Raw genomic sequence first — 27243 nt, 5'->3', positions numbered from 1 at the left:
GAGCAGCTAAGTGGCATAGTGGATAGAGCACCAGCCCTGGAGTCAGGAGGAACTGAGTTCAAATCCCAGCCTGAGATACTTAATAATTGCCTAGCTTGGGGCAGCTAGATGGTGCAGTGGATAGAGCACTGGCCCTGGAGTCAGGAGTACTGGCCTCAGACACTTAATAATTACCTAGATGTGTGGCCTTGGGCAAGCCACTTAACCCCATTTGCCTTGCAAAAAAAAAACATAAAAAAAATAATTGCCTAGCTGTGTGACCTTGGGCAAGTCACTTAAGCCCTTTATCTTAAATTAATTTTTTAAAAAAGAAAGAGGATGTTTCACATAGTCTCCATTGGACTCAAATACAGTCTATTTCTAAATATAGATCACCTCCACAAGTGGGATCTCTTCGAAATGAAATATGTATATGTAAATATACTAAAAATAAATTGCTGGGGGTAAATGTATAAAAATAGCATTTAAGCTTTAAAAAGCCAAAACTGGGAGGGGAAAGGAGAGAGATATAGCCTACATATGGACTAATAAAATGCTAACACCTGGTTACAAAACACTGTTCAGAAGATCATTATTAGTATTTGATAATGTTGTTGTTTGTTCTTCATTCCCGAACACCATGACAACAGGGAAATTATACCATGACATACACATGAATTGATTTGAGTGAGGGGGTGCTATACTAAATCAACAGCCTCTTCTTCTCCAGAGCCAACTGGGTGCCATGGCCAGATATGGATCAGGAAGACTGGAGATGGTCTTGGATGTGAGGTAATCAGGGTTAAATGACTTGTCCAAGGTCACACAACTAGGATTTGTGTCAAGTGTCAGAGGTCATATTTGAACTCAGGCCCTCCTGACTCCAGGGCCGGTGCTCTATCCACTGAACCATCTAGTTGCCCCTCATCAGGCTTAACCTGATAACATATATGTAATATTACCTGATAATGAGTTTAAGTGTGTGTCACATGTCACTGTATGCATATATATATATATATATATATATATATATATATATATATATAAACAAACTAATTAGAGATAAAGTATGGTACTGTGGATATGTGTATTATATATATATTCTATAACATGCAATCTTTATATACAATATAACACCTTAGAGATTAGCAAGAGACATAACAATGTAGCAACTTGAAATTCATGTATGAATTCATCTCATTGTTTGCTTTAGCTCAACTAATTTTGATTTCAAACCAATATAAATATAAACCAATTTCAAACCAATATAAATGGGATACTACAAAGAGAACTTATCTCCAAGCAGTTTTAGAACTAGCAAAATGCAGTGCATCAAATAAAATGCCAGCTATCTATCAACTTTCAGGCTTATTGACTCTATTGATAATGAGTTAACTGTTTACCACTACCACCACCTCAGCTATAGTTTACATTTAAAGTTCATGTTAAGGTTTATAAAATCCTTACAATAAAACAATATTAATAAACTATAAAACAAAATTGACATCACTATCCCCATTTTACAAATCCAGGAACTGAGGTTTAGAAATCTGAGGTGACCTGACTACAGTACCAGTTACTAAACATCAGAACCAGGAACTTGGTTCTTCTGGCTAAATCTTATGCTCTTTTCTCTAAATCATACTGTTTCTCAGGTTGTTCTTAATTTACAAGATGATATTCCAAAAATATGTTGGTAAATTGGTGAGTAGAAACCAAAACAATTTCCTAGACAAATAATTTATATACTGCTTTAGTTCTGAGACCAGCCAAAAGAGAAGGGAGGGAGGGAGGGAGGAAGGAAGGAAGGAAAGAAGGAAGGAAGGAAGGAAGGAAGGAAGGAAGGAAGGAAGGAAAGAAGGAAGGAAGGAAGGAAGGAAGGAAGGAAGGAAGGAAGGAAGGAAGGAAGGAAGGAAGGAAGGAAGGAAGGAAGGGAGGGAGGAAAGGAGGGAGGGAGGAAGGGAAGGAAGGAGGGAGGGAGAGGAAGAGAGGAAGAGAGAAAAGAAGGGAGGGAGGGAGAAAGGAAGGAAGGAAGGAAAAGATAAAGAACTTGCCTCAAAACTGGAAGGTTCTGGATTCAAGTCCTCTGATACATAATGTCTATGCGACATCAGATAAGTCACTTAACTCTCTAGAAGACTCTCTAAGACCCTGAAATTGCAAAAAAGATGTCAACTTGCATTGGTAAAGAGAATTTCCTCACCAATTAAATCACAAGTCTAGTCTAATTTCTTAGATACAGTATGTATTATATTATGGTTATTAAAGAATTCAACTGTCATGAAATATAAAGTAAGGGGAAATGAACTGTGTTTCAGTTTTGGGTCCCTAGAACACATCTTTCCCCAACGTAATCTCAGGCAAGGAAATCAGAACTCCTATTACCACCAGCTCCCAATTTCCCCAGAATAAAGGCCCCAAACACCAGGTCATTGGTTACAGGCTTCATGGTTTGAGATAGGGGCTCTAGTAGAATGAAAGAGAAAAGATAGACATATAAACCAAAATGAGTATTTTGACCCCCTCGTTTTATAGGCAAACCAACAACTTCATAAACATTAAAGTGTTACCCAACATCAACCAGCTAACAGTGTCTGAACTAAGATTAGAATTCAAGTCTTAATACGTTTTGCATAATTGAACACGTATAACCTTTATCAAATTACCTACTACTTAGGGATGGTGGAGGTGAGGAAGAAAAAGGAAATTTGAAACTCAAAAATTTTTTTAAATAACTGTTAAAAATCATTTTTGCATGTAACTGGGAAAAATAAAATATTAATTTTTTAAAATAATTCAAGTTTCTTAATTCTTAGTCCAAAGTTCTATCCACCACTCAAATTTACCTCTAAGGTTGATGGATGAGGAAGCAGCTCAGGATGATGAAATAAGACAGATATGAAAAAAAGAAGGCAGAGGGGGATGATAAAAAGCATCTGAGGTAGGGGATAAAAACCACTCTTCTTGTCACAGCATCCCTACTATATCATGTCCTTCTGATTCCCCTTTCTATTTTCTTCTTTCTCTTTCCCCATATACCATCTTACCTAAATGAATAAATGACAGAGTTAAATAAGATTTAAAAGCATTGGTTGCTTTTCTCCCTGCTCTTAATTCAAGGAGATAGATGCTGAGTGTCCCAACAGAAAGGATAAGAGTGGAAGGAGTGGAAGGGAAGGATGACTAGAATGGTCAGAGTACTCTTTCTTCTTCTCCCTCCCCACTTAGGGAGATGGAAAGCATAGAGAACAAAGGAAAATTAAAGAGGAGCTTGAGGGTCAAGATGTCACATTTTCCCCTCTAATTATTACTAAGGGAGGCAATCTGATATAGAGAAAAGTAGGAAAGGTAGATAGAAAAGGAATTTAACTTTCAAGATGAGCTTAATATTTTTACCTAAAGGAAGAAAGGAGCCACTGAAAATTATTTATCAGGGAGCAGATAGGTGGCACAATAGATAGAATGCTGACCCTGGAGTCAGGAGGACCTGAGCTCAGATCCAGCCTCAGAAACCTAATAATTATCTAGCTGTGTAATCTTGGGTAAGTCACTTAACACCAATTGCCTTGCAAAAAAAAAAAGAAAAAAAAAGAAAAAAGAATAACATAGTCAGACCTGTCCTTTAGGAAGCCTACTGTCAGCTGTTTGGAAAATATATTGGAGAAAAGACAAACTGAAAGCAGAATGACCAATTAAACTTAGCTTTTGATAAAAGGTTCACTATACCCTTACGGGGTTATGAAAGCATTACCAAAGAAAAGACAAAAACTCATACATTTAATTTGGTGCTGAAAAGGAAGGCAATATTGCTGAGGAAATATACGTATGTGTAAAGAGAGAAAAGATTAAGAAAGTACGTAGGTAACCAAGTATGTGAATGTGCATATGCATGTGTGTGTGTGTGTGTGTGTGTGTGTGTATACATATACATATATATCCAAAGGTGAAAAAAGAAAGCATCAGGAGTGAAAAAAGAAATATTGATGTATGTCTAATAAGATATATTTATTGTATACATATTATGTGTAGAAAATATAAAGACAATCCTTGCCCTGGGGCACCTTACAATCTAATTGGAGGAGACATGCAAATACAAAACAGACATAAAAGGTAATTTTGTGGAAAGCAAACACTAGTGCTTAGAGGGATCAGAAGCAATTTCATGTAGAAGGTGGCACTGAGTCTTGAACAAAGTCTGAAGGAAAAAGAAGTACATTCCAAGCAAAGTTGAAATGTAAAGACATGGAAATAGGAATTGGCATCACATGTATAAGGATGAGAAAGAAAGGAAGTTCATTTGGAACAAAGGGTACAAGAAGAGAATCCTATATTGGAAAGACGGTGTTTCCTACTAACCCTAATGATTAGGAAAGATGGTAGAAAATGGCACAGTTATGAATTTCAAACATAGTGGGCCCAGAGAGTAATCCTAGACTCCTTAGATAGAAATAATCATATTGTTCCAAACTGCTCTGTTCTGACAAAGGATCAGAGTACAGGAATGTCCTGAAAGTCCAAAATGATACCAATATGACATTACAAACACAGGAGCCCAGAGAGCAATCGTAGACTCCCTAAGACCCAGAGTATAATGGTATTCCAGAAAGGCCTCTAAAAACTTCTTTTACTTCCAGTTTTAGTAAAAGAGGATATATATATATATATATATATATACTTGGCTAGATGGCTTTACATCACTTATTCTAAATATAAAAAAGACTCATTCAAGAACCAGGAAACACTTATTAAACTTTTTCTGGGAACAGTTGGGAAAAATATTCCAGAAACAACATGCAAATCCTAACAAGGACTCTCCTGGGTTTCAGTGACCAAACAGAAAAGTGGAATGTGTCTTCAGGGAAAAAAAAAAAAAAAGATTTCAGTAAAAGTGTTTTTCCTATATTACCCTCCATTTGGCACATAGTAGTTGGATAATTTAAGTTTTTACATATTATACTAATTGATATGAAGTAGACTGAATTCTAATGTTTTAATGATTCTTGAATGAAAATATCACAAAACAATATATTAATCAAAACTAATTTGCACTTGAATGTGAAATACAAACATCATGTCAGAAATGTTTACTGAGCCTGCAAACACAGTTAAATATTCACATTTTATGGGCCCACACTAGGAGGGCTAAAGAGAATTTTAAATTGTGGTCTTAGAGTGGTAGACTGTAAACCCCTGGAGGGTAGGAGTTGTTTATCATGTTTCATCTTTGCATACCCAGAACTTCTCACAGAGTCTTGAATTTAGAAAGCAGTTAATAAATGTTCAATTAAAATGCTCCTTGCTCTCAAAAAACTTATAATTTAGTTGAGAAGAAAAGTTTAACATTTTTCAAAAATCAGAGAATATGGCAGGTTGTTATGAGAGTGCTGCTTCAATGTTCCATCATGCTTTGATGGGAACCCTAAGTTCCTGAAGGTCAGATCATGCCTTCAGGTGGAATGGAGCACAAGTTCTGACAGACCCTCCAAAGCTAGAAAGATCTCAAGGGAGGGCCCACAGACTACATGTGTGTTATCTGTTATCCCATCTGGATAAGTGTGAAGAGGTTCATTATTAGATGAAAGCCACCAGATAATGACTATTTTTGGCCATCACAACTCACATAGACTATCTGCTAAGTCACAGATCTTTGAAATACCTAAACATATAACCAAAGATGAAATAAGGTCTAAATACAGAAATTAAAAGAAGGAAGAGAAACCAGAAGAGTCAGGGAAATATTAATGGAAGAGATACTTCTGAACCTCAAAAGCTGCCCTTTTAGGCAGTGAGGTGGCATGGTGTGATGGTATTGGACTTGGAGTTCAAAAGATCTGAGTTCAAATCCTGCCTCAGATACTTTCTAGTTTTATGTAACCTTAACTTATTTTAGCCTCAATTTCCCCACTTGTAAAGGGATAATAACCTCCTCACAGAATTATTGAACAAATCCAATGATTTTACCTGTCAAAAACTTTGAAAACCAGGGGCGGTTAGGTGGCACAGTGGATAAAGCACCAGCCCTGGAGTCAGGAGTCCCTGAGTTCAAATCCAGTCTCAGACATTTAATAATTACTTAGCTGTGTGACCTTGGGCCAGCCACTTAACCCCCTTTGCCTTGCAAAAAACCTAAAAAAACAAAAAATAAACTTTGAAAACCTTAAATTGCTATACAAATGTTAGCTATTCCATAAAAAAGAATAGTTGACTTTATATAATGCTTTTAATAATCATCTTGATTTTTGTCCCTACAACAACTCCGTGCAATACCAATTCCTTTCTTTTGGTTTTTGCAAGGCAATGGGATTAAGTGACTTGCCCATGATCACACAGCTAGTTAATTATTAATTGTCTGAGAAAAGATTTGAACTCAGGTCCTCCTGACACCAGGCTGCTGCTCAATCCACTGCGCCACCTAGCTGCCCCGCTATATCATTTTTAAAATAAAAAAATTTAGTGAGATAAAAAGAAATTTATCCAAAATTCAAATCTTCCTGTTTCTAAATGCTGTATTCTAGCTACTATACTAAACTGCCTCTGACAATAAAAATAGTAACCAGCATTTATATAGTGTTTTAAGATTTGCAAGTATTTTAATCCTAAATTAGCTTATTTGATGCTTACAACAACCCTGGGATGTAGGTGCTATTCTTATCCCCACTTTACAGATAAAGAAACTGAGGCTGTAAGAAAACTTGAGTGACTTGCCCAGGGTCACAAAGGCAGTAAGTATCAGAGGCCTATCTGAACTCAGTACTTCCTGAATCAAATTGCTCTGCTACCCCTTGCCTCTAGTAAGTAGTCTATAAATTCCTATCTGTTCACCTGGCTTTCTCAAATCACACCTATAATAAGACTCCTGGCCTAAATGATAAATACCATATATCTAGAAATTCACAGGGGGAGTGCTGATAGAAGTGAAACTTGGCCCAGAAGAGGTTGTGACAAGAAAGGGTGGTACCATGAACAGTGTGTACATCTGGAAATCCCAGAAGTTACCCCCCTGAAGGTTATTGAAAATCATCATTGTCCTTCAACCGAAAGCCCTGGCATGCCTCCACGAGATTAACTGTAATCATTGCCTCAAGGACTGTTCTTATTCTTCCTCTTCCCTTCCTCATTCTTAGTTTCATTTCAAATGAGACTTTAAATTTACCGAAGAAAAGATCTTTTGGGAAGAAAGGACTACATAAATCCATACTATAGATAATGTACAAACAGGTGATGTCAGAGGTGGAAGGTATCAGGGAACAATACATCATAAAGTTGAAGATAATGTCATTTCAGTCCATTTTTCCCCCTACATCTACCCAGAAGTTTCAGGGTCTCAGATTATCTTGTATATTTAAAGAGAAATTATAATTACTTGCCCAAAGTTAAAAATTAATAAATCATTATCACTTAGTAAAAATCTACTACACACCAGACACTGTGTTAAATGTTAGTGACACAAAGACAAAAGTGATCCCGTCCCTGCCTGCAATGATCTTATATTCTAATGGAGACATATGTGTATGTGCATATATGTATATACAGAATGTATGTAAAATTATTGCTGGAGTCCCAGCCTTCTGACTTTCAGTAAATAAACCTTTCTCCTTCACCATGTTGCTTCTCCAGATTCAAAACAATAGTTGAAATATTCACATACAAAAATTGGGGGAAAAAATTATAAATCACCCAAAGAGTTATCCCTAGAGGAGACAGCACTGTTCCTGGCTTAGACTTGATAGTACAACAACATATGGGAATTTCCAATAGAAGTTTTCCAGGTGTTTAAAAAAAAATCATCCTAAAAGATATTCTGAGTGAGCATTTTTCAACACTAAGATCAGCTTCTATCCAATTTCCTATCTATATTTTGAAAAAAATTGTGGTTTCACTCAATATGGAGACATGGAATTTATGTGAAAATGTTGATTCTAGCAAGATATTTTCCTTCTTAAAATGATATTTTCATTTAAATTATTATCTATAACAATTTTTAATATCAAAAATTTCATTTCCTTTTTTTAACTCCAAAGTGACTTCCCATAGGTAATTAGGTGACATGATGGATAGAGCTGAACCTTAAGGACCTTCCCAAGTTCAAATCCTGCCTCAGACTCTTACTAGTTGTGTGAGTCTGAACTAGTCACTTAACCCATTTGTCTCAGTTTCCCCATTAGTAAAATGAGTTAGAGAAGGAATGGCAAACTGCTCCAGTATCTTTGCCTAGAAAACCCCAAAAGAGGTCAAGAATTGGACACAAATTAAAGACTGAACAATTGTCGTTAAGGAACAGAGAATTCCAAACCTATATTTATGAGCTAGACCAAAAAAATATTGTGCAAACAAATTAGTAAAGGGGAAAAAAACCTCACCTTATCTAAGGGGTTCCCTTGTACTGTACCTAAAACTCTCTAATCTAATAATATTTTAAAACTCCTTATTCAAACCTGAACACTTTAACACATTACATACATTCTTGTAGTCATAAGTAAAGCTCTTGATACAGATTTTGCAGGGACAAGTTTTTATTTGTGGTATGTGGCAGGCTACCTGAAAAATGTTACCATGTCAAGCACATATCTTTAAGCTCTGACAGTAATTCAGATTTACACAAAGATGCAGCATCTCCATCTAAGGTAATCTTAATACACATAATATAAAAGTGTGAGTTCTTTTGTATCCCATTATTCCATCAGACCTTGATAAAATCCTGAGAGGCAGGAAGAGTGAATGTTATCTGCACTTTACAAATGAGGAAACTGAGACCCAGAATAGTCTCAATGACTTGACCAGAAAGCAATATGGGTAAAGTTCATGACAGAGCCAGGATAAAAACCAACATCTCCTATTTACTAGTGTTTTTTAACCTCTATTACTCTTGCCTAGGATCGCACATAAGTACTCATGTTATGTTTCCTGAAGGAAAGGACAAGGCTTATTTAATAGGCTGATCCCAGATCAACCTTGTTTAAAATTTCTTTTTTTTTGTAGGGCTTTCCAATTTGGAAAAGTTCTGTTTACAGTTTTGTGACTTTGAAGCTTTGTCAGTTATCTGTCAACCTTTAAGGAGGAAATTATCTTTAGCTTCTCTCTTTGAAACTGATATTGTTTGAAGCATGTTAAATTTGCAGATGAAGATAAGAGTTCAAATTTCAGCTCTGCTATTCACTAGTAGTTGTTTTTTACCTTGGGCAAGTTACTTCACTTCTTGGGCCTCAGTTTCCTCATCTGTAAGATGAGAGTTTGGACTAAAATCATAGACTTAGAAAAGACAGAGATGTTAATCTAGACCAAATCCTTCATTTTCTGAGGAAAAAAATGAAACCAGAGAGGCAGAGGGGCTTTCCAGAGTATTGCAGATAGTTAAGTGACCGAGTCAGAATGATATCTAAGGACCCTTTCCATTATCAGCCCTATGATATTCATACTTAGCAATATTTGAGACTTCATCATTTTATCATTCATCTCCTCTCTATTACCTAGTAGATGGTTTCATGAATTAGTATGGCCAAAATAATCTGTCACTTTCTGCTAACCAGCCTTCTAGAAAGAAGCTGCTTCTAAATGAATAGCACCTCAGACAACAGATGTATAGATTCAGACCCCATAGCCATTGTAGAAATCATTCTGAGATGGAGGACCCCTCCAGAATCTGATCTTGCCCACATAACCCTTGAAAATTCAGGCATATTTCCATGCTGCCAGAAAGGTTAACATGTTAGAAAATAAAAGCAGGTCTCTAGAGGAAGACTGCAAAAGGCCTCAGGAAAAGCTCTATTTAAGGCATCTATAAAAACATTTCCTTTGATTTACTTTTAAAAATGCATCCAGCACTCAAGTCTTATGATATGCCTTCTCTATAACAGAGAGAAGCAATTTCACAGAAATGTTCTTTTATGATTTCATATATAGCCATACTTTCAAAAAAAAAGGCTACAGATTCCCTCTTTCAAAGAGCAACAGTTTCAAAGGGATAAAAACTAAAGATAATTTCTTCCTTAAAGATTAACAGACAGGGGTAGCTAGGTGGACTACTGGATAGAGCACCAGCCCTAGAGTCAGGAGTACCTGAGTTCAAATCCAGCCTCAGACACTTAATAATTACCTAGCTGTGTAGCCTTGGGCAAATTACTTAACCCCATTTGCCTCGCAAAAACCTAAAAAAAAAAAAAATTAACAGACAACTAACAAAGCCTCAAAGTCACAAAATTGTAAACAGACCAAAAAATGAAATTTAAAACAAGGTTCATCTAGGATCATAGATTTAAATCTGGAAGAGGTTTCAGAGGTCATATCTAGTCTATAAAATGGGAATTTTATAGATAAAGAAACTGAGGTCAAAAGTAGATAAGTGCCTTGCCCATCATCGCACTGGTAGTACCAGAGACTGGATTTGAACACTGGTTCTGTGACTTCAGAGGCAGAGCTCTTTTCTCTGTAGGGAATATCAAATTTAAATTATAACCAAATATATAATTATAAACATCGTATACAAAAGAAAATATTTCATAACTTATTTCCAAAGGGAAGAGGATCATGGGGAAATTTCTAACTCAGTGTTCACAATAGCTTTGGATGAAAAGTGCCAAATACATAAGTGGGGAAATAAAGTGCACCCTAATCAAAACCAACAAGATTAACTAAAAAGGTCACTGGCCATCCTCAGGGAGAGATGTTGTTACAATCCATCCATATTCCCCCTAGAGACCAATAAGGGACAAAGGTAGAATGAGATGATTTAATGGAGAAAGACTAAAGAGGCAAATGCCTGGGGAAGGGGGAGAGAAAGCATTTAAATAAATTTGACTAAATAGATCATACACAGCACATATGGCCAAGAGAAGCTACATGGTGGCCTCCCTGGGGAAGTCAAAGACTCATGAATGAATCTCACAGCAGAGGGACCTGGAACAGCAAAAGATGCCTTCAGTGAATGGCTAACAGCTTTTCAATACATCTTGCTATCTTTATTGATGAACCAGTAATGTCTCCAAGAGAGCCTACTGACACACAACCACCACAGAACCAAGATCAACAGAGGAGAAAAGGAAGGTAGGGAGAGCTGAGGGGAGCCAAGATTCATACACAACCCTGAAGAGAACAGACAGAATGTAAGAGAAGTGCTAAATGGTGTGGTAGGAAGTCAAAGGTCTGTAGGAACCCTAGAGAACCAGTCAAAAGAACAACCCCTCTTCCTCTCCACCCCCACCCCCACAGCCAGCAACAAACAGAAATTCCCAAAGTTAGGCATCCTGAGCCCACTTCCTGAAGTAATGTTGAACTCATCTCCCAGGGGCCGGAAGCAGATAAATAAATAAATGGGTACATAAGTCCTAATATAAATAAGAGAGCTTTCGAAATACCTTTCATACACAATAGGATCCCTTTGAATAAGCAACTTGCTCCTTTCTTACACTAAACTGGGACATAACATTGATTAAATGATGAACAGAGAGCTCAATCATCCTTAGCTAAAAGTCAATTTATATGAATTTCTACTTATGACTTTTGATGTAATACCTCCCATCTTGACACCTCCTCCCTAATGCCACCACCTCCACCAGTGATCAATGCTTCAAATGTAGCTCACATCAGCAGGCAGTAAGATGTTTTAACACTGTTCCCCCTCAATAGTATGTCAATATATTAACACCTGTCTTGAGGAAGAGAAAGGAAAAAGCATTAGCTCCAATGAAAATTAAAAAAAAAACAACTGAGCTGTTCTTGGTAATAAGAAGAGGTAATTCTAATCATTCATATTTATATACTAATAAATTTCCATTTGAAGTACTTGACAATTTAGAAAACTTTTAAAAATTTTAGAAAACTTCCTATCATTCTCATTTCAAAAATTTTGGGTGATTCCCAAATGCCTTTAGAAAAAAATGAGCTCCTTAAGCTTGGTATTTTTAGGTTCTTCACAATATACCAGTGATCTCCTAATTTTCCAGTCTTATTTTGTGCTACACCTCTGCATACCTCCTATGAAATGGGCAGACTGGATTGGTCAATTCCTCATAATCCTCCCAGATAGTTCTGCATGGAACTACAATCATTCCTAATTGAAAGTCCTGCTCTCATCAAATTTCTTAGAGTACTTCAACTAGACTTTTCATTATGTTTAGGTATAAATATGTTCATTCAATCATCTTTATTAGACAGCTTCCACTAGAACAGGGACTATGCTATCTTATCATCTTAACCCCAGCACCTAGCAAAATCTTTTGCAAAGGATATGGTTTGATTAATTTGATTTATATTGTTTCATTTAATTTTCAAAACAACATGAAGTAGGCAAAATGGTATTATCCCCATTTTACAGAGATGGAAACAAGCTCATGGATGGCAAGTAGTTTGGTTATATAGTGAGTGACATATAAATATTAGTTATTATTATTATTATTATTATTTGCTATGCATGTGACTATTGATATATTATCTATTCAACTTTTTTTTTCTAAATAGTTTTCCCTATTCATTATGCCTTATGACCTCTAATGTTCCCCTGGACCTATCTAGGTATTTCAAGAGTTTAGTAACTTCATTACTATAAATAATGAACAATGCCCACTACAATCCTCTCCATTTCTTTCATTTGTTATTGTGTGGAAGAAATGCCACTTAAATAAATTTTGGAGATCTCTCAAGGTATGAAGAGAAAGTTTTATCTGTTTCTCAAGTAACAGGGCCCCAATTAGAGAGAGTCTGAGGCAAAAGCAAAAGACCCAAGAATCACATTTACTGTAACTCGATTCCCCCCCTCCACTGACCCACCATCATTAATGAGGAATGTGGTCTTCACAATCTAGACTCAGAAATTAATCTAAGGAAAAGAGCATATAATTCAAACTGAAACAGGATTAACCCTTCAGCCCCAGGAATTGAATGGACATCCGGACTTCAACAGATAAGATAGGGTCAGTTGACTCCACCAATATCCCAGAAGTTGCTTTGTCAAGGGAGGAGGAGCACATAGTTCAATTATTTTCTAATCTATAATATTCTATTGAAGAAATCTCAGACTTTATCCCACTCATTACTATATCCAGAAAACTTAAACTCCTGGGAGTCAGCAAACTCACATCAACTGAATTAACTTATTTCCTTATTAAAAAAACAAACAATGCTTTATTCTCCCTATTTTGCTACTATAATGCATGCATGCATGCACAATATAAAGATGGAAATATATAGAACCAAGGACTCAGTTGTGTTATAAAATATTAAAAATCACTATTATAATGTCTTCTAGGTCTGAATCCCTCATTCACAAAATCAAAATTCAAATGAATTTTGAATAAAAATCTCAATCAAGCTCAGGGAAAGATTTATAATCCTTGAATAAGATTCTTAGACTTTGTCTTATTTATGGTGACCCAATTAAGACTGGAAAAGAATGTGCTTTTTTATTTTTTTATTCCTACATTACTTGTTTAATTCAGTTAAGAAAGGTATCATTTTGTTCACCCTTATCCAGCTTGAAAAAGGATATTGTGTTTATCCTGAGTTTAAAACACTCAAAGTTACTTTCATATAGAGAAAGCAGAAAAAGATTATTGAAAACTTTTTACAACTTACTTTTTTTTTCCTTTTTTGAGTGAGGCACTTGAGGTTAGATTACTTGACCAGGAACACACAGCTAGTATATAATTTACTTTTAAAAAAGTATATAATAAATGCAACATATTCCTTTCAAAGATGTTCTGTTTATCAGTGTGTCCTTCTGTTCTCTGCATTTTTGAAAAGTACTTCATAGACCCTCTTTTCTTTTTTTCTTTTTGGCAGCACAATGGCTACCTCCCAAATCACTCCCTAAATTCCTCCAGCTGGGAAAAAAAAATCAAAAAAAGAAAAAGTAAAGTAGAAAAAAGAAGGGTGTGACAGCATTAACATAACTTAACATTCAGTTTAAGTAAATCAAAATTTGATTTAAGTAAATCTAAACTGGAACTTTACCTCTTTTTGGATATTTCATTGTGTAATTTTTTTATTAATGCCATAAAATGTAACTGGAAATTACCTAGGTCTGAGAGAATTCCAAGGGGGAGGGTAGTGTTTCTTTATTAATAAATTGTCTCTAAAAGACTTTACAAGCAACAGAATGAGTACAAAGTTTTTCTCCTACAAGAGTGATGCAAAAGCCTAACAGTATTTCCCAAACCAAAATCTGCAGAAGAACCATGTCCTGTATAAAAAAAACAAAATGAGGCTTTACGAAAAATGTCAGCAGTTGTAAAATTTGTAAGTTCTACTAATTTTCAAAGAGAAGATTCTGGTTACTAACATATTACTCTTTTTCCTTAAGTCTTCCCCATAAGTGAAGAATCTGTACTGACATTTAAATTGCAAGAGTAACAAAGGGAAGTTCTAGCAGGGAGCAAAAGACCAACTGTTCAACCATATGGCTGGTGCAAAGATTAGGAACCGTGAACATTCTAATCCTCTAGAACAAATTCCTTTTTTCCTGTTAAAGTGCCCATCTTTACCCTAAAGGAGCTAAAAGAACCTGACAAATCTATTTACCCAGCATTATATGATTACTCAAAGCATTTTGAATAGGGTGGCTATTCCACCTCAAATCTAGAAACATCAAATTTTCTCATTTAAATTCTAAGACCAATGGAGAGATTGAGACAAGATTAACTTTTCAATTACAGCTGTCTGGGCCCTTTTTGTTCCCCAGAGATGTTTTAGAAATACTCTATCTCTGATGAGAATCTGCATGTTTTATTTAATGAAACAGTTCTTAGGAGCTGGAGCCTTTTAGTATTGCTTGTTACCTCTAATACCAGTCCCCTGAACAACCAGAAAATACTTGATTCCTACAAATTTGTTTCTTATAGTAATGATCATGAATGCTGCCTGGATATAGATTAAAAGAATGTAAAATAACAAGTCCAAAATAAATTTTGCTTATGCTTTCAAGTAATTCAAAGAGTCCTTTTGAATTGTAAATTTATCCTAAGAACAAGACCTAATGAATGATTTCTTTTCATTATTAAAGATTTCTTTTATCATTATAAGATCACTATAAAAGAATATTAATGAAATATGATACTGTAGTCCTCATTTTTTCATTATTAATTAAGACAGCATTTCTGGACACTACATAAGTGTGTAGGTGTGGGTGCAGGTATGGGTGTGGGGATGTACACACACACACACACACACACACACACACACACACACACACACACACACATATATATCTCACAAAAAATCGGATCAAAAGTAAAGGAATTGGGGCAGGTGGTTGGTGCAGTGGATAAAGCACCGGCCCTGGAGTCAGGAGTACCTGGGTTCAAATCCAGCCTCAGCTGTGTGGCCTTGGGCAAGCCACTTAACCCCATTTGCCTTGCAAAAACCTAAAAAAAAAAAAAAGTAAAGGAATACATTCATATGCACTCTGCATATGCTAGTCTATATAGTTTGGATGCACATATACATTTCACACAGATGCAGGATATTTTTATATAAAACTTGTGAATATATCCATTCTCAAAGATCAGGCAATGCATGTCAAATTTAGAGTTTTCCAACTATTCACATGAAATGAGTTCGACCTTCCCATTGGAGCAGGTTGGACACTACATACTTTTGACACAAAAAGTTGATTTTCCTCAGAGAAAATTTCCACTATTCTTAGTTGGTGGGTGTTTTGCTTTAGCAAGAGTAGGAGGGGAATTGGAGGGACTGAAGAAGCTGCATAAGCATTCAGTCAGTAAAGACAAAACTGAGATGAAAAGTAAAATTGAAAGCATGTTTACTCATTAACCATTTGGCACCTCTATCCATTGCCAAGACATTCCAGGATACTTTCTTAAAATGTTGATTAATTCCTTGTGGTTGTGCTAGTTTGGAACTCAGCTTCTACAAAGTAGTATTGGAAAATACTCACAATTAAACGCTCTGAAGATATCCTACAAGAAAGTTTAGTGGTTTCCTCAACTTTTACCCCTACAAGAAGTCTTAGAAAGGGGCAGCTAGATGGCACAAGTGGAGAGTGCACCAGCCCTAGTGTCAGGAAGACCTGAGTTCAAATTTGACCTCAGACACATTATAATTAACTAGTTGTGTGACCTGGGACAAGTCACTTAATCCCACTGCCTTGCAAAAACTAAAAAAAAAAAGTCTCAGAAAACCTATATTATGGTTATATACATACATGGCTGAGGGAAAGTAAGACTTGACATCTGTGACCTTCCAGTAGAGAGCTATTCAACCCTATTCTCATCATGCCATCTGATAGGAAATCTTCTCCATAGATTTTTTTTGGTAAAATGTCACTTCAATTACTCTCATCTGAGCAGTCTGGACTTCATAGCCTAGTCTGTCCCCAGTTTGCCAATGAGTTTCTTATTCAATGCTTTCTTAAAGACTTCATTTTTGTAAAAACCATATTAGAGGGGCAGCTAGGTGGTGGAGTGGATAAAGCACTGGCCCTGGAGTCAGGAGTACCTGGGTTCAAATCCAGCCTCAGACACTTAATAATTACCTAGCTGTGTGGCCTTGGGCAAGCCACTTAATCCCATTTGCCTTGCAAAAAAAAAAAAACCTTAAAAAAAAACTATATTAGAAGTCAGACTCCTGACATGCAAATGAAATTTCAAGCAAAGCTACTCCAGAAAGAATTGAGGAAGATTCCCTGAAGATTAGAAATTCTTAATAGAAATTCTAATGGCCTTACCCATTTCCTTGTTACCAAAAGTTCATATCATACTGGTGAACATTTTTGGTTTTGTTATTTTAAATCAGAGGTTCAAATAATGGTGAATTTTAATGAATGAGTAATACAAATATTTATTTTACTAGCAAGTCTGGAAATATTAGGGAATGTACCACCCATAAAGAAGTAACATCTCCACTCAAGTTAAAAAACATTCCTTCTCTAAATTGTTGTGTTCACTTTAAATTACAACTTTTCTGTGCCTCAGTTTGCTCATCTAAAAAGTAAAAATGAAGATACACATTATATATGCCTCATATAGGAATGCTGTAAGAATTAAGTAAGACTAACTAACAATTTTAAACATATTATGTGCTTTCTGGGGATTCTTCATTTTAAAAAAAAATGACCTCTGCTCTCAGACAGCTTCTACTCAACTAAAAAGTATTTTTGCCAGATGTCTTCTACAGGACTGACATTGCTGGGGAATAGATTAGCTGTATAAAACATGCCTCTTGCCATCAAGGAATTTACAGTTTTACAGGGAAAAACCAAACTATTATACATGAAGTAACAGTGAACAATGTTACACAAAGGGAAAATCATCCAAAGGAAAAATTATTGACACGTTGACATGGAAGACAATTGAAAAAGATAAGATATTCTAGGTAGAGGGAGTAAGCAAGTGGGTACATGTACTTGAAAAAATAGGGAGTGCTTTGACCATGGAAAGTTATCATCAATGAATAAGTAAGAAACATTCAATGGTGAGGTAGAATGATATGTAGTCTCTCTTTAGGAACATCTCTGAAGCTAGATCTGGATTTTCAGAACCATAAAAATCCTTCCATATGATCTTATGATTTAGGACAGGAAAGCCATGTAATCCAACCTCTCATTTTCAGATGAGGTAACTGAAAATATAAAATGTAATAGAGGAAGAGAAAGGATTTGAACTCTGGTTTTCTGATTCCAAGTCCACCATTTTTTCTAGTGAACTAAGCTGCAGTTTTATGAGTTAAAAATACTTACACGGGGGGGGGGGGGGGGGGGGGGGAGTGTAGGTGTACCTGCATTCTCATGAGCTGAAGCCATATTAAGTACCTTGTTTGATCTAAACTTTCCATATTAACTCTGAATGACTTGATCATCATTGCCCTAGATGGATAGAACTTAAAAACAAGATCCTGCAATACACACACACATATACATATTATAACCAAGTAGTAAAATGACCTGGTCTGCATTGATTCAAGAAAGCATCTGAGGTACAATGAAAAGGGCGTGGGACTCAGAATCAAGAAATTAGGTTTCTGATCTAATTTGAGCTCATTAAATGTTATTTTATGACTAGAAGGAGATTTAAAGATTAACTAGCCCAATCTCCTCAGTCTATATATGAGGAAAGTTTAGATCGAACAAAGTAAGATGATTTCCCCAAGACAATAGAGTATCATGAAAGGAGTTCTGGATTCGGGTGAAGAAGACCTCACTCAAATTTCCTTGCATTTTCTGTCTCTTTCTCATCTCCACCTACTTATTTCCCTGACTTTTTTAAATCCAATTCATCTTCTACAGGACAACTTTCTCATTCCCTCTTAATTCTGGGCCTCCCTTCTTTTCATTATTTCCTTATTTTTCCTGTATATGGCTTGTTTGTTTACTTGTTGTCTACCCCAATAGACTCTAAACTCCCTGAGGCAGAGACTGGCTTTTGCCTCTTTTTGTTAAATATTTATTGTTGACTGACCAACTGAAATCCTATCTTAGGTCCTCACTAGTTGTGAAACTACAAATAATTTATTTTTCTCTCTGACCCTCAGTTTCTTCATATGTAAAATGAGATAATGGAAGTACCAATATCACAGGGTTGGAGTGAGGCTTTAAAAAACATTGTATATAATGTGTGCTTCAAATCCTAAAATGCTTTCTAGTATATCAATTACTATTCAATAAAATTGGCACTAGAAGCCATATTTCTTGACTCCTTGTTCAGTCATCTTTCCACCATACCATCATTTTTTCCAACTTCTTATCAAATAAAGGAGAAAATGCTACTTTTTCCAATCACAGAAATAGTAGAATAATTTCACTTTAGAAATGATATAATTGTTACCAATTGCCTCTAAGTCCCCAAATCTGTTACCTAATGACTTTCCTTCCTGGGCCTCCATCACTGGTTTTTCATTCTCCATCTGAATCTCCAATGCTTCTCTGCACTAGTACCCAATACACCAGAACTTTGCTACAAAATGAGAATAGTTTTATAGTTCATACAACATGGATCACAGCAAAAACAGGAGATAACAAAAAGTGGACCATAGGATTCAAAATTGATATTCCAGATCATTTAGTCCAACACTTTAATTTTAGTTGTTGTTCAGGGTTTCAGTCCTGTCTGATTCTTCATGACCCTATTTGAGTCTTCTTGGCAAAGATATTGGAGTAGTTTGCTACTTCTTTCTAGAGCTCATTTTACAGATAAGAAAACTAAGGTAAACAGGGTTAAGTGACTTACCCAGGGTCACACAACTAATATGTGTCTAAGACTAGATTTGAACTAAGAGGAGTTTTCCTGACTCCAGGCCTGGTACTCTCTCCATCACACCACTTAGCTACCCCTGATATTGGGAATGAGGAAACTGAGGCTCAGATAAATTAAATGATTTGCCTAAGATCACAAAGGCATAAATAATAATAGTTAGTATTTACAAAACATTTCAAGTTTGACAAGGGTTTTTCACGAATCATGTCATTGGATCCCACTTACCTCTAAAGATCACTTGAGTGTGACTACATCCTAATGGGAAAAAATTCACTTTGCATTTGCAGAGATATTGACACAGCTGATAAGGTACAAAGATTCTGGGTTTGGAAGAAGACATTTCTTTAGGAGAAGCAATCCTTCCTGGCATGTCCTCCTAAATATGCTTCTTAGTAGATATGTCTAATATCCTGTCATATTCTAAATTAAAGGTCACTCCCTTCTTTTCGTGAACAAGTTAGAAGTACTTTTCAGGTCCTACCCTTCAGACAGTAAAACAATATTAAAAAAAAAAAAAACTTTCAAAGCTGAATTCTTGGGAGGTTGGTTCTCTAACCAGACCTTGCCATACACACCTATATAACCAGCAAGCTTAGAGAATTATTAATAAATGTGCATGTTAACCTAATTCTGTTTTGCTCTTTTTTTAAGGCCAAACCCTGAAGATTAAGGTTTGTCCCTTAATAGGACAAACTCTGAGGGTTAACACACATTCAATCCAACTATTCTTAAGGTCAAACTCAGGGTAGATCACTCCTTAATCCTCAAAACAATTCTGTAAAGTAAGAGTTCTTATTATCTCTATTTTATAGATGAGGTAAGTGAAGCAAAGAGAGGTTAAGTGACTTGCCCAGGTACCCTGGTCAGTGTTCTAAGGCAGTGAGCAAAATGTGCAATTCTTGGGCAGAGCATTGGCAAGAAAGGAGAGAGAGAGAGAGAGAGAGAGAGAGAGAGAGAGAGAGAGAGAGAGAATAGAAGAAGAAGAAGAAGAAAAGAAGAAGGAAGAGGAGGAAGAAGAGCAGGTGAGGGAAGAGGAGAAGATAGAGGAGTTAGAAGAAAGAGAAAGGAGAAAGAGAAGGAGGAGGAGGAAGAGGAGGAGAGAGAGACAGAGACAGAGAGAAAGAGAGAGACAGAGACAGAAAAAGAAAGAGAAAGAGCAAGGAAATCAGGGAAGGAAGAGAGGAAGGAAGGAAAAAAAAGAGAAAAAAGCATATTCTGTTGCTTGTCAGTAATATCATATTTGACCATAGACAATAGGGGTACTGTTTAAGAAAAGGAAGAAATGTTTTTTGCAAGGCAGTGGGGTTAAGTGACTTACCCAAGGTCACACAGCAAAGGTAATTTTTTTTTAAGTGTCTGAGGTCGGATTTGAACTCAGGTCCTCCTAACTTCAGTGCTCTATCCACTGCACCACCTATCTGCCCCCCCAAGAAATGGAAGAGATTTTCCTCAAAAATAAGGAAAATGAGATCCAAATAAGTGATTTACTCAAGGTCACATGGGTGGTAAGCAACAAGATCAGGATTTGAACTAAGGTCCTCAATTTCAAGAGCTAGTGCCCTTTCCACTGCGCTACCATGCCCCTGGCACCCCTGAACATCACACTGCTTAACAACATGCACTTGGCATACTGATAATATGTAGAAAGTAAGACATGATTCCAAGAGTTTCAGACAGTTTTTGTGCTGATTTCCAAGTAAGTGACTGCTTAACAACTTTTTACTGGTAGAAACTTTATTCTGGTGATTCAGATGCTCATCCACAAAGCAACCTGAAGGAAATCTCCAGGAAAACCAGGTACAGTATATGAATCATGAGCATGGGGCAGCTACTTGGCCCAGTGGATAGAACATTGGCCCTGGAGTCAGAAGAAACTTTGTTCAAATCCAGCCTCAGGCACTTAATACTTAGCTTCATGAGCTTGGGCAAATCACTTAACCTCTTGGAGAAAGCAAGAAAGCAAGCAAGAAAGAAAAAGACCAAATAGATTTCAGAAAATCCTGGAAAGAATAAAAAGAACTGAAGTTGAGTGAAGTGAGCAGAACCAAAACATCTTACACAGTAACAACAACATTGTAAGATGACCAAGTATGATTGACTTAGCTCTTTTCAACAGTACACTGATCAAAGACAATTCTAAAAGACTTGTGATAGAAAATAAGAATGCAGAGCAAAGTGTATTATTTTCACTGTTTAAAATTGTCTTTCTCCTTCTCATGGTTATTTTCCCCCCCCTTTGTTTTGATTTTTTCTTTCACAATATGACTTATATGGAAATATGTCTAACATAGTAACGGAAATCAGATTACTAACTGTCAAGGGGAGGGGGGGAAGGAGGGGGAAAAAGTGTGGAACTCAAAAATCTTACCCGAAAAAAAAAAAAGAATGTAGAAAACTATCTTTATGTGTAATTGGAAAAATATTTGAAAAATAAAATAAATAAAATTTTTAAAAATATCATTTAGTCCTATCAAGTACTACTAAAACAACCAGACTTGTTTCAAACGATCATTTTCTTTCCCCTACATAGCAACTATAACTATGAGAATGTTAAAATTCTACCCCTTAAAACTGAGACTCAACAGACAAGAAATCCATAAATCTGAGTAATCACTGTGTGATTCAACATTCCTGCAGGAAAAACAGAAGCAGTTAAACTTAATACTGCACTTACATGATTGATCAATACCCAGATGCAATCTAGTAGGCCTTTAGTATTTGAAGAAACAAAATAACTGGGACACTCAAAACCCCCCAGGCAAACATCTGATCATTTGATTCTTGGTTGTAATATTATTTAAAAAAAAAAAACCCTTAGCAAAGAAAATGTTTGGGAAGAATATAAAGAAACTCACTAAGCCCAAAACTAGCTTTGATTCTTCTACCCAGACTTGTTTACAAATGAATGCAAATATACTACTGAAAACAATTGGCCAATTACCCATACAGGAATCACTCCTAGTAAAGGCCTCAAACAACTCTGTTGCCCTTCCCTGTGGTTCACCACTAAAAAAAACTTCACACACCACAGCAAAAATGCCTGGATGCCCTTCCAACAACAGACTGTTTACTTTCCCAAGAATAATTCTTTCTTAAGGAAGAGGAGAAACCAAGCAATTTACTTAGCACCTACTAAATATCGGGCACTCTGGTTAAGCACTTTACAAATATTACCTCATTTGAACCTCACAAAGATTCTGGGAAATAGCTACTATTATCTCTTATTTTACAGTTACAGAGACAGGCAGTAGTTAAATGGTTTATCCACCATCATGATAGCCAGTAACTGTTTTAAGATCAAATTTGAACTCAGGTCTACCAGAGACTCCAGGATAAGACTCATCTGAAAAACTGAAACCTTTCATTATTTTACTCTCCTATCATGTAATCTCGCCAAAACAAAAGGAGGTCAAAGAATTTAATAAAAACCTATCTTCAGCATCTAAATGAAGAAACAGGAGACTGGACCTGAGCGCATAGGACAGGGTCTAGTAAAAATTTTTACTTCTCATTTTAACAAAACTGAATTTCTTTATTTCCTCTTTCCTTGACTTTGGTGTGGCAAAAGTGATAGTTACCTAACAGGTTAAGGAAGGAGATATGTGGTGCACAGGTGATAGATAAGAAGTGAGAGTTCTTAGTGTAGGCAATGTAGCTGTAAACATTCCTAAATTATTGACGCTTAAGAATTACAGTTTTAATTCTAAAGAACTTGTGATGGAAAATACCATCCACATTCAGAGAAGGTTTTATGGAGTCTGAATGCTTACTATTTTCAATTTTCAAAATTTGTTTTATGTTTTGACTTTTTCCTTTTTGTTCTGATCTTTTTTCTTGTTTACAGATGTATATAAATATTCAACTGAAAACAACAGGCAATGATTAATATGGAACTTTAACATTGTCATACATGTATAACCTATATTAGATTGTTCTTTGTCAGAGAGAGGTGGGAGGGGAGAGAGGAAAAGAAAAAATGTAGAATTCAAAATTTTACCAAAAAAGATTGTTGAAAACTATCTTTGAAGTGGTTGAAAAAATAAATAAGTATTTTTTAAAATAATTACAGTCTTTTACAAGCAACTCTGAGGGACATTGCCCATTTTAAGGTTATCACATTGTCCTCTTTTCCTTATATTTCACAACTTCTGATAAACATCTTTACAGTTCTAATATCTTACTCCACATCTCTTAGTTTCACTCCAAGAGCCTTAATGAGGCTGTTGGAAATGCTTTATACTATAATTATAACTCTTATTTTGGAAAATTCTCCTATACATTCACTTCAAGGAAAGCTTAAATTATACAGAGGATTATAATGTCTTTGTTGGTACAAGTATAACTATCACAGATCCATAGTTAAGAAAAATGTGTGTAAAAAAGAAAGTTAAATATTTCAAATTTTCCATGACAATCTAATTAATATGCCTTTAAATTGTTTTAAAAGTAAATAAATATATATATATATATAGACACCTTTCTTTAAAATTTAATAAGAAAAATGCACCTCCTACCCTGATTCTTCCAACCCAGGCCAAATTATCCCTAACACAAGCAAACTTGTTTGGACAGCATAATGCAAGATGAACACCAAAATCCCTTTCCAATGAAACATGTTACCAGCTGCCATTTTCCCCAGGGTGGTTAAAGGAAAAGTGAGTATGTTAATAAAGACTCAAGAGGCACATTACAGATGCCATCCCCTTCCTAAATTAGTATGTTTTCTATGGAAAATGGAAAACCTAAGTGAAAAACCTTGATGAACACGGGTAAATGATGACTGGGTTTAATTAGAATCTTCTCTGGATAGACAGCACCCTATTTTCCCCAACAGTGTCAGAGTTAGAAACTGTTGGACTGCTTCCAGGTGTTTATTTGGATGTGAAGAGAAGTTTGCTCCAGAAGGCAGGCTTCAAAGCAATGTTAGTGATGCTGACGTAAGATACCAGGCTATGGGAGCCCTAATTGGCCTAGAAGTTAGACGTTTATCCTTGGGTTCCTTTCCTCTGTACTACTAGCGAGAGGCACAATTAAGAGGGGGGGAAAGGGCAATAAGAAGTCCCTGGAGTTTGTAGTCATAAAAACAGGAGAGCAAGCCCAGGCCTCCGGTTTGCTCTTCTTAGCAAGGGACATTTGTTAAGAGATAGCTAGCTTTACTGCTCGGGATGCCATCTGACGAGTTAGACACATATGACATCTCCGACGAGGTTTTCTTCCTGCCCTCACCCCCAAAGCTTCTTTCGCTGGCAGCGTGTAACAGCTCCAAGGGGATTTCCTACAAAGTGATTAAAGATGGACTTCCCATTTCGGCGATCTGTTTACTCTGGACCCAGTTAAGAAAGAAACCTGTTGTCGCCTGTCCAGGAGGGAGATCAATGAAACCAGTGAAGCTGGGAGGACACAGGCTGAGCCCGGGCAAGGCGGCAGCAGGGGCAGGAGTCCCCGGCGCCAACATCTTCCCCTCGCCGGGCCCGCGGGGGACACCGGCCAGCGGGGCTCCCCAGCAGGTTCAGTGCTGCCCCAGGCTTCCCCGGCGGAGGGGGGCCGGACTGACAGCCCCCCGGGATCTGAAGGCGAGGGAGGGTGGGCCGGCGGAGAGAGGAGGGAAAGCGGGGCTGAACCCCCGGGGACCCCCACTCCCCCGAGCCTGGTCGGGGCCCCCCAGCCTGGCAGGCGAAGCCTCCCCGTGAGCCCAGGGTGGAGGCAGAAGGGGAGCCCCCAGAGCGAGCCCGGATGGGGCAGGGGGCAGGGGAGGGGAGGGCAGCCACTCACCCAGGGCGGAGCCCGCCTCCAGGGCCGGGGGCAGCTGCTGGCCGTCCGAGCCGGCCCAAGCGCCGGGGGTCGTGGCGAGGACCGAGGGAGCCATGGGCGCTGGGCCTCGCGCTTCTGCCGGGGGCGCCGGGGCGGCGGGGTGCCAGGGCCAGCTCTCGGGCCGTGGCAGGCAGCGCCGGCCTCCTTCCTCGCTCTCCGCCTTTCACTGGGCGCCGAGTCCCGCCTGGCCGGCCCGGCCCCGCCCCGCCCCGCCCCGCCGAGCCCGGCCGCTTCCTTTCCAGCCTCCCCGCCCGGCCCTGCGCGGGACCCCGGGGGCCCGAGCCCCGGGGGAGCGGCCTGGGCCGGGGGCAGCTGGGTGGCCTCCCCAGCCCGCCCGGGTCCCCCGGCGCTTTCCCCCGCCTGGTGCTGGGCAGCCGCCCCGAGCGCTGGAAGCGAAGCCCCGGTCGCCAGACTCCGTGCTTTCCCAGGGACTCCTGCTATCCCTTCCTGGCTTCTGGCCCAGGCTAGAGGGCTCCTGCCTTTCTTTTTTCTTTTTTTAGGTTTTTGCAAGGCAAATGGGGCCACACAGCTAGGCAATTATTAAGTGCCTGAGGTCGAATTTGAACTCAGGTCCTCCTGACTCCAGGGCCGGTGCTCTACCCACTGCGCCAAATACTGAAATAGAAGAGAATACCAGAAAACCGGAATAATTGGCTTAGGAGCGCGCCCTGGACTCTCCTGTCTGCCGCTTCTTTAGGAAATACCTTTCAAGCCTTCTTGGAACTTGGCTATCTTATGTTATGCCTTATGCTCAGAAAGGAGCCTCCAGATTTCTGGACAAATGCTAATTAGCCATTCCTCTTCGGGAGCAACCTGCTCAAATTTGAACTAGTTCATCATCATCAAATATTTACAAATTTTACTGCTTTTGCTCTGCCCTGGTGAGTGGACCTGACCCAACCCTGTAAAATATGGCAAGATTAGGGACTTAAAAGAAATAGACAAACCCTAAAGAAGAAAAACTTAGGAGGCGGCTAGGTGTCGCAATGCATAGAGCACCGGCCCTGGAGTCAGGAATACCTGAATTCAAATCCGACCTCAGGCACTTAATAATTACCTAGCTGTGTGGCCTTGATCAAGCCACTTAGCCCTATTGCCTTGCAAAAACTGAACAAAAGAAAATTATTCAGACACATCCTTAAAAATTTATTCTTCGTTTAGTGGTTTTCAGACCCCTTTTGAAGTTTTCTTGGCAAAAACACCAGTTTTCCATTTCCTTCTCCATTTCATTTTAGAGAAGAGGAAAGTGAGGCAGAGTTAAGTGACTTGACCAAAACTAGTGTGTGAGACCAGATTTGAACTCAGTAAGAAAAGCCCCACTTCGACACCCTTCCAATATACGTGTGTTATGTCTGTAGATGTGTATATATTATGTATTGAGAGGGTGAGTGGTAGCCATTGGATTTCCTCATTGATTCTACTTATGTATGTGTCTTTGTATATGTCCATATATGTGTATATGTTGAGAGGGTGAGTGGTAGCCACTGAATTTCTTCATTGGTTCTGCTAAACGATAAGCAAAAGGATTTCATATTTACACTGTGAAATTTAATTTTTAAAAATATAGTCATTTTGGAATTTATTTAAGGATATATTGTCATCTGACAGTTGGAGAAGACAGCATGATCTGGAAAGAATATTGGATTTTGAGTCAGAAGACCTGGGTAGAGTCAGGCTCTATCCCTTCATTGCTGTGTGATGTTGGGCAAATCCCTTCACGTCTCATGATCTTATTCTCATTTGTCAAAAGCAGGTTAAGACCAGACCTGGTAGTGGAAATTTGTAAGCCATTTTGAATGCCCATACCAAGTTCAGCTCTGTTTATCCTGAAAGAAGGGAGGCCCAAGGATAGCACAAGGTTGCCTAAATAAGGGGCCCAATTCCTATTAATGAGATGGAGACCCAATCCTACAAAAAAAAAAAGATAAGGTTGAAATAGAGCAACCCATTCAACCCATTCTAATCAAGCATCTAATTAATTAATAAGCCCTTACACTTATTAAGACCCTGCTCTATGATGAAGATACAAATACAAAAATGATACAAATCCTTCTTTTAGGAACTTGCTTTCTGGTTGGATTAACATCATCATCCTCTAAGATCTCATCAGCACCAACTGTGCCTCTATGATTGGAGGTGGACCCATGAACTCCAAACCTTGGTTCAAGGAGAGAGCCCAGATCATTTTTCTCATTTTTCTAGCTGCACCACTTTAGGACTTCTCTGACTAGGCCACCAGACCCTGGAGTCAGCT

At 37.7% G+C, this 27243-nt stretch overlaps 1 protein-coding gene across 2 annotated transcripts in view; it reads right to left on the bottom strand.

The window, feature by feature from the left end:
- RELL1 (RELT like 1) overlaps positions 1–25131 on the bottom strand; it is a 70498-nt gene extending 45367 nt beyond the window's left edge. For both annotated transcript variants that reach the window (XR_012477059.1, XM_074229643.1), the window contains exon 1: positions 24951–25131. Coding sequence is in view for 1 of the 2 variants with exons in the window: in XM_074229643.1 (XP_074085744.1) it covers positions 24951–25044 (94 nt within the window). In the remaining variant the exon portion in view is untranslated. The remainder of the gene's footprint in view (positions 1–24950) is intronic.
- Positions 25132–27243: the final 2112 nt, after the last annotated feature.

The sequence above is a fragment of the Macrotis lagotis genome, chromosome 3 (assembly GCF_037893015.1).
Source record: "Macrotis lagotis isolate mMagLag1 chromosome 3, bilby.v1.9.chrom.fasta, whole genome shotgun sequence".
Classification (NCBI taxonomy): Eukaryota; Metazoa; Chordata; class Mammalia; order Peramelemorphia; family Peramelidae; genus Macrotis; species Macrotis lagotis.
The sequence above is the reverse complement of the archived record's forward strand: the minus strand, read 5'-3'. Positions and strand labels throughout refer to the sequence as shown.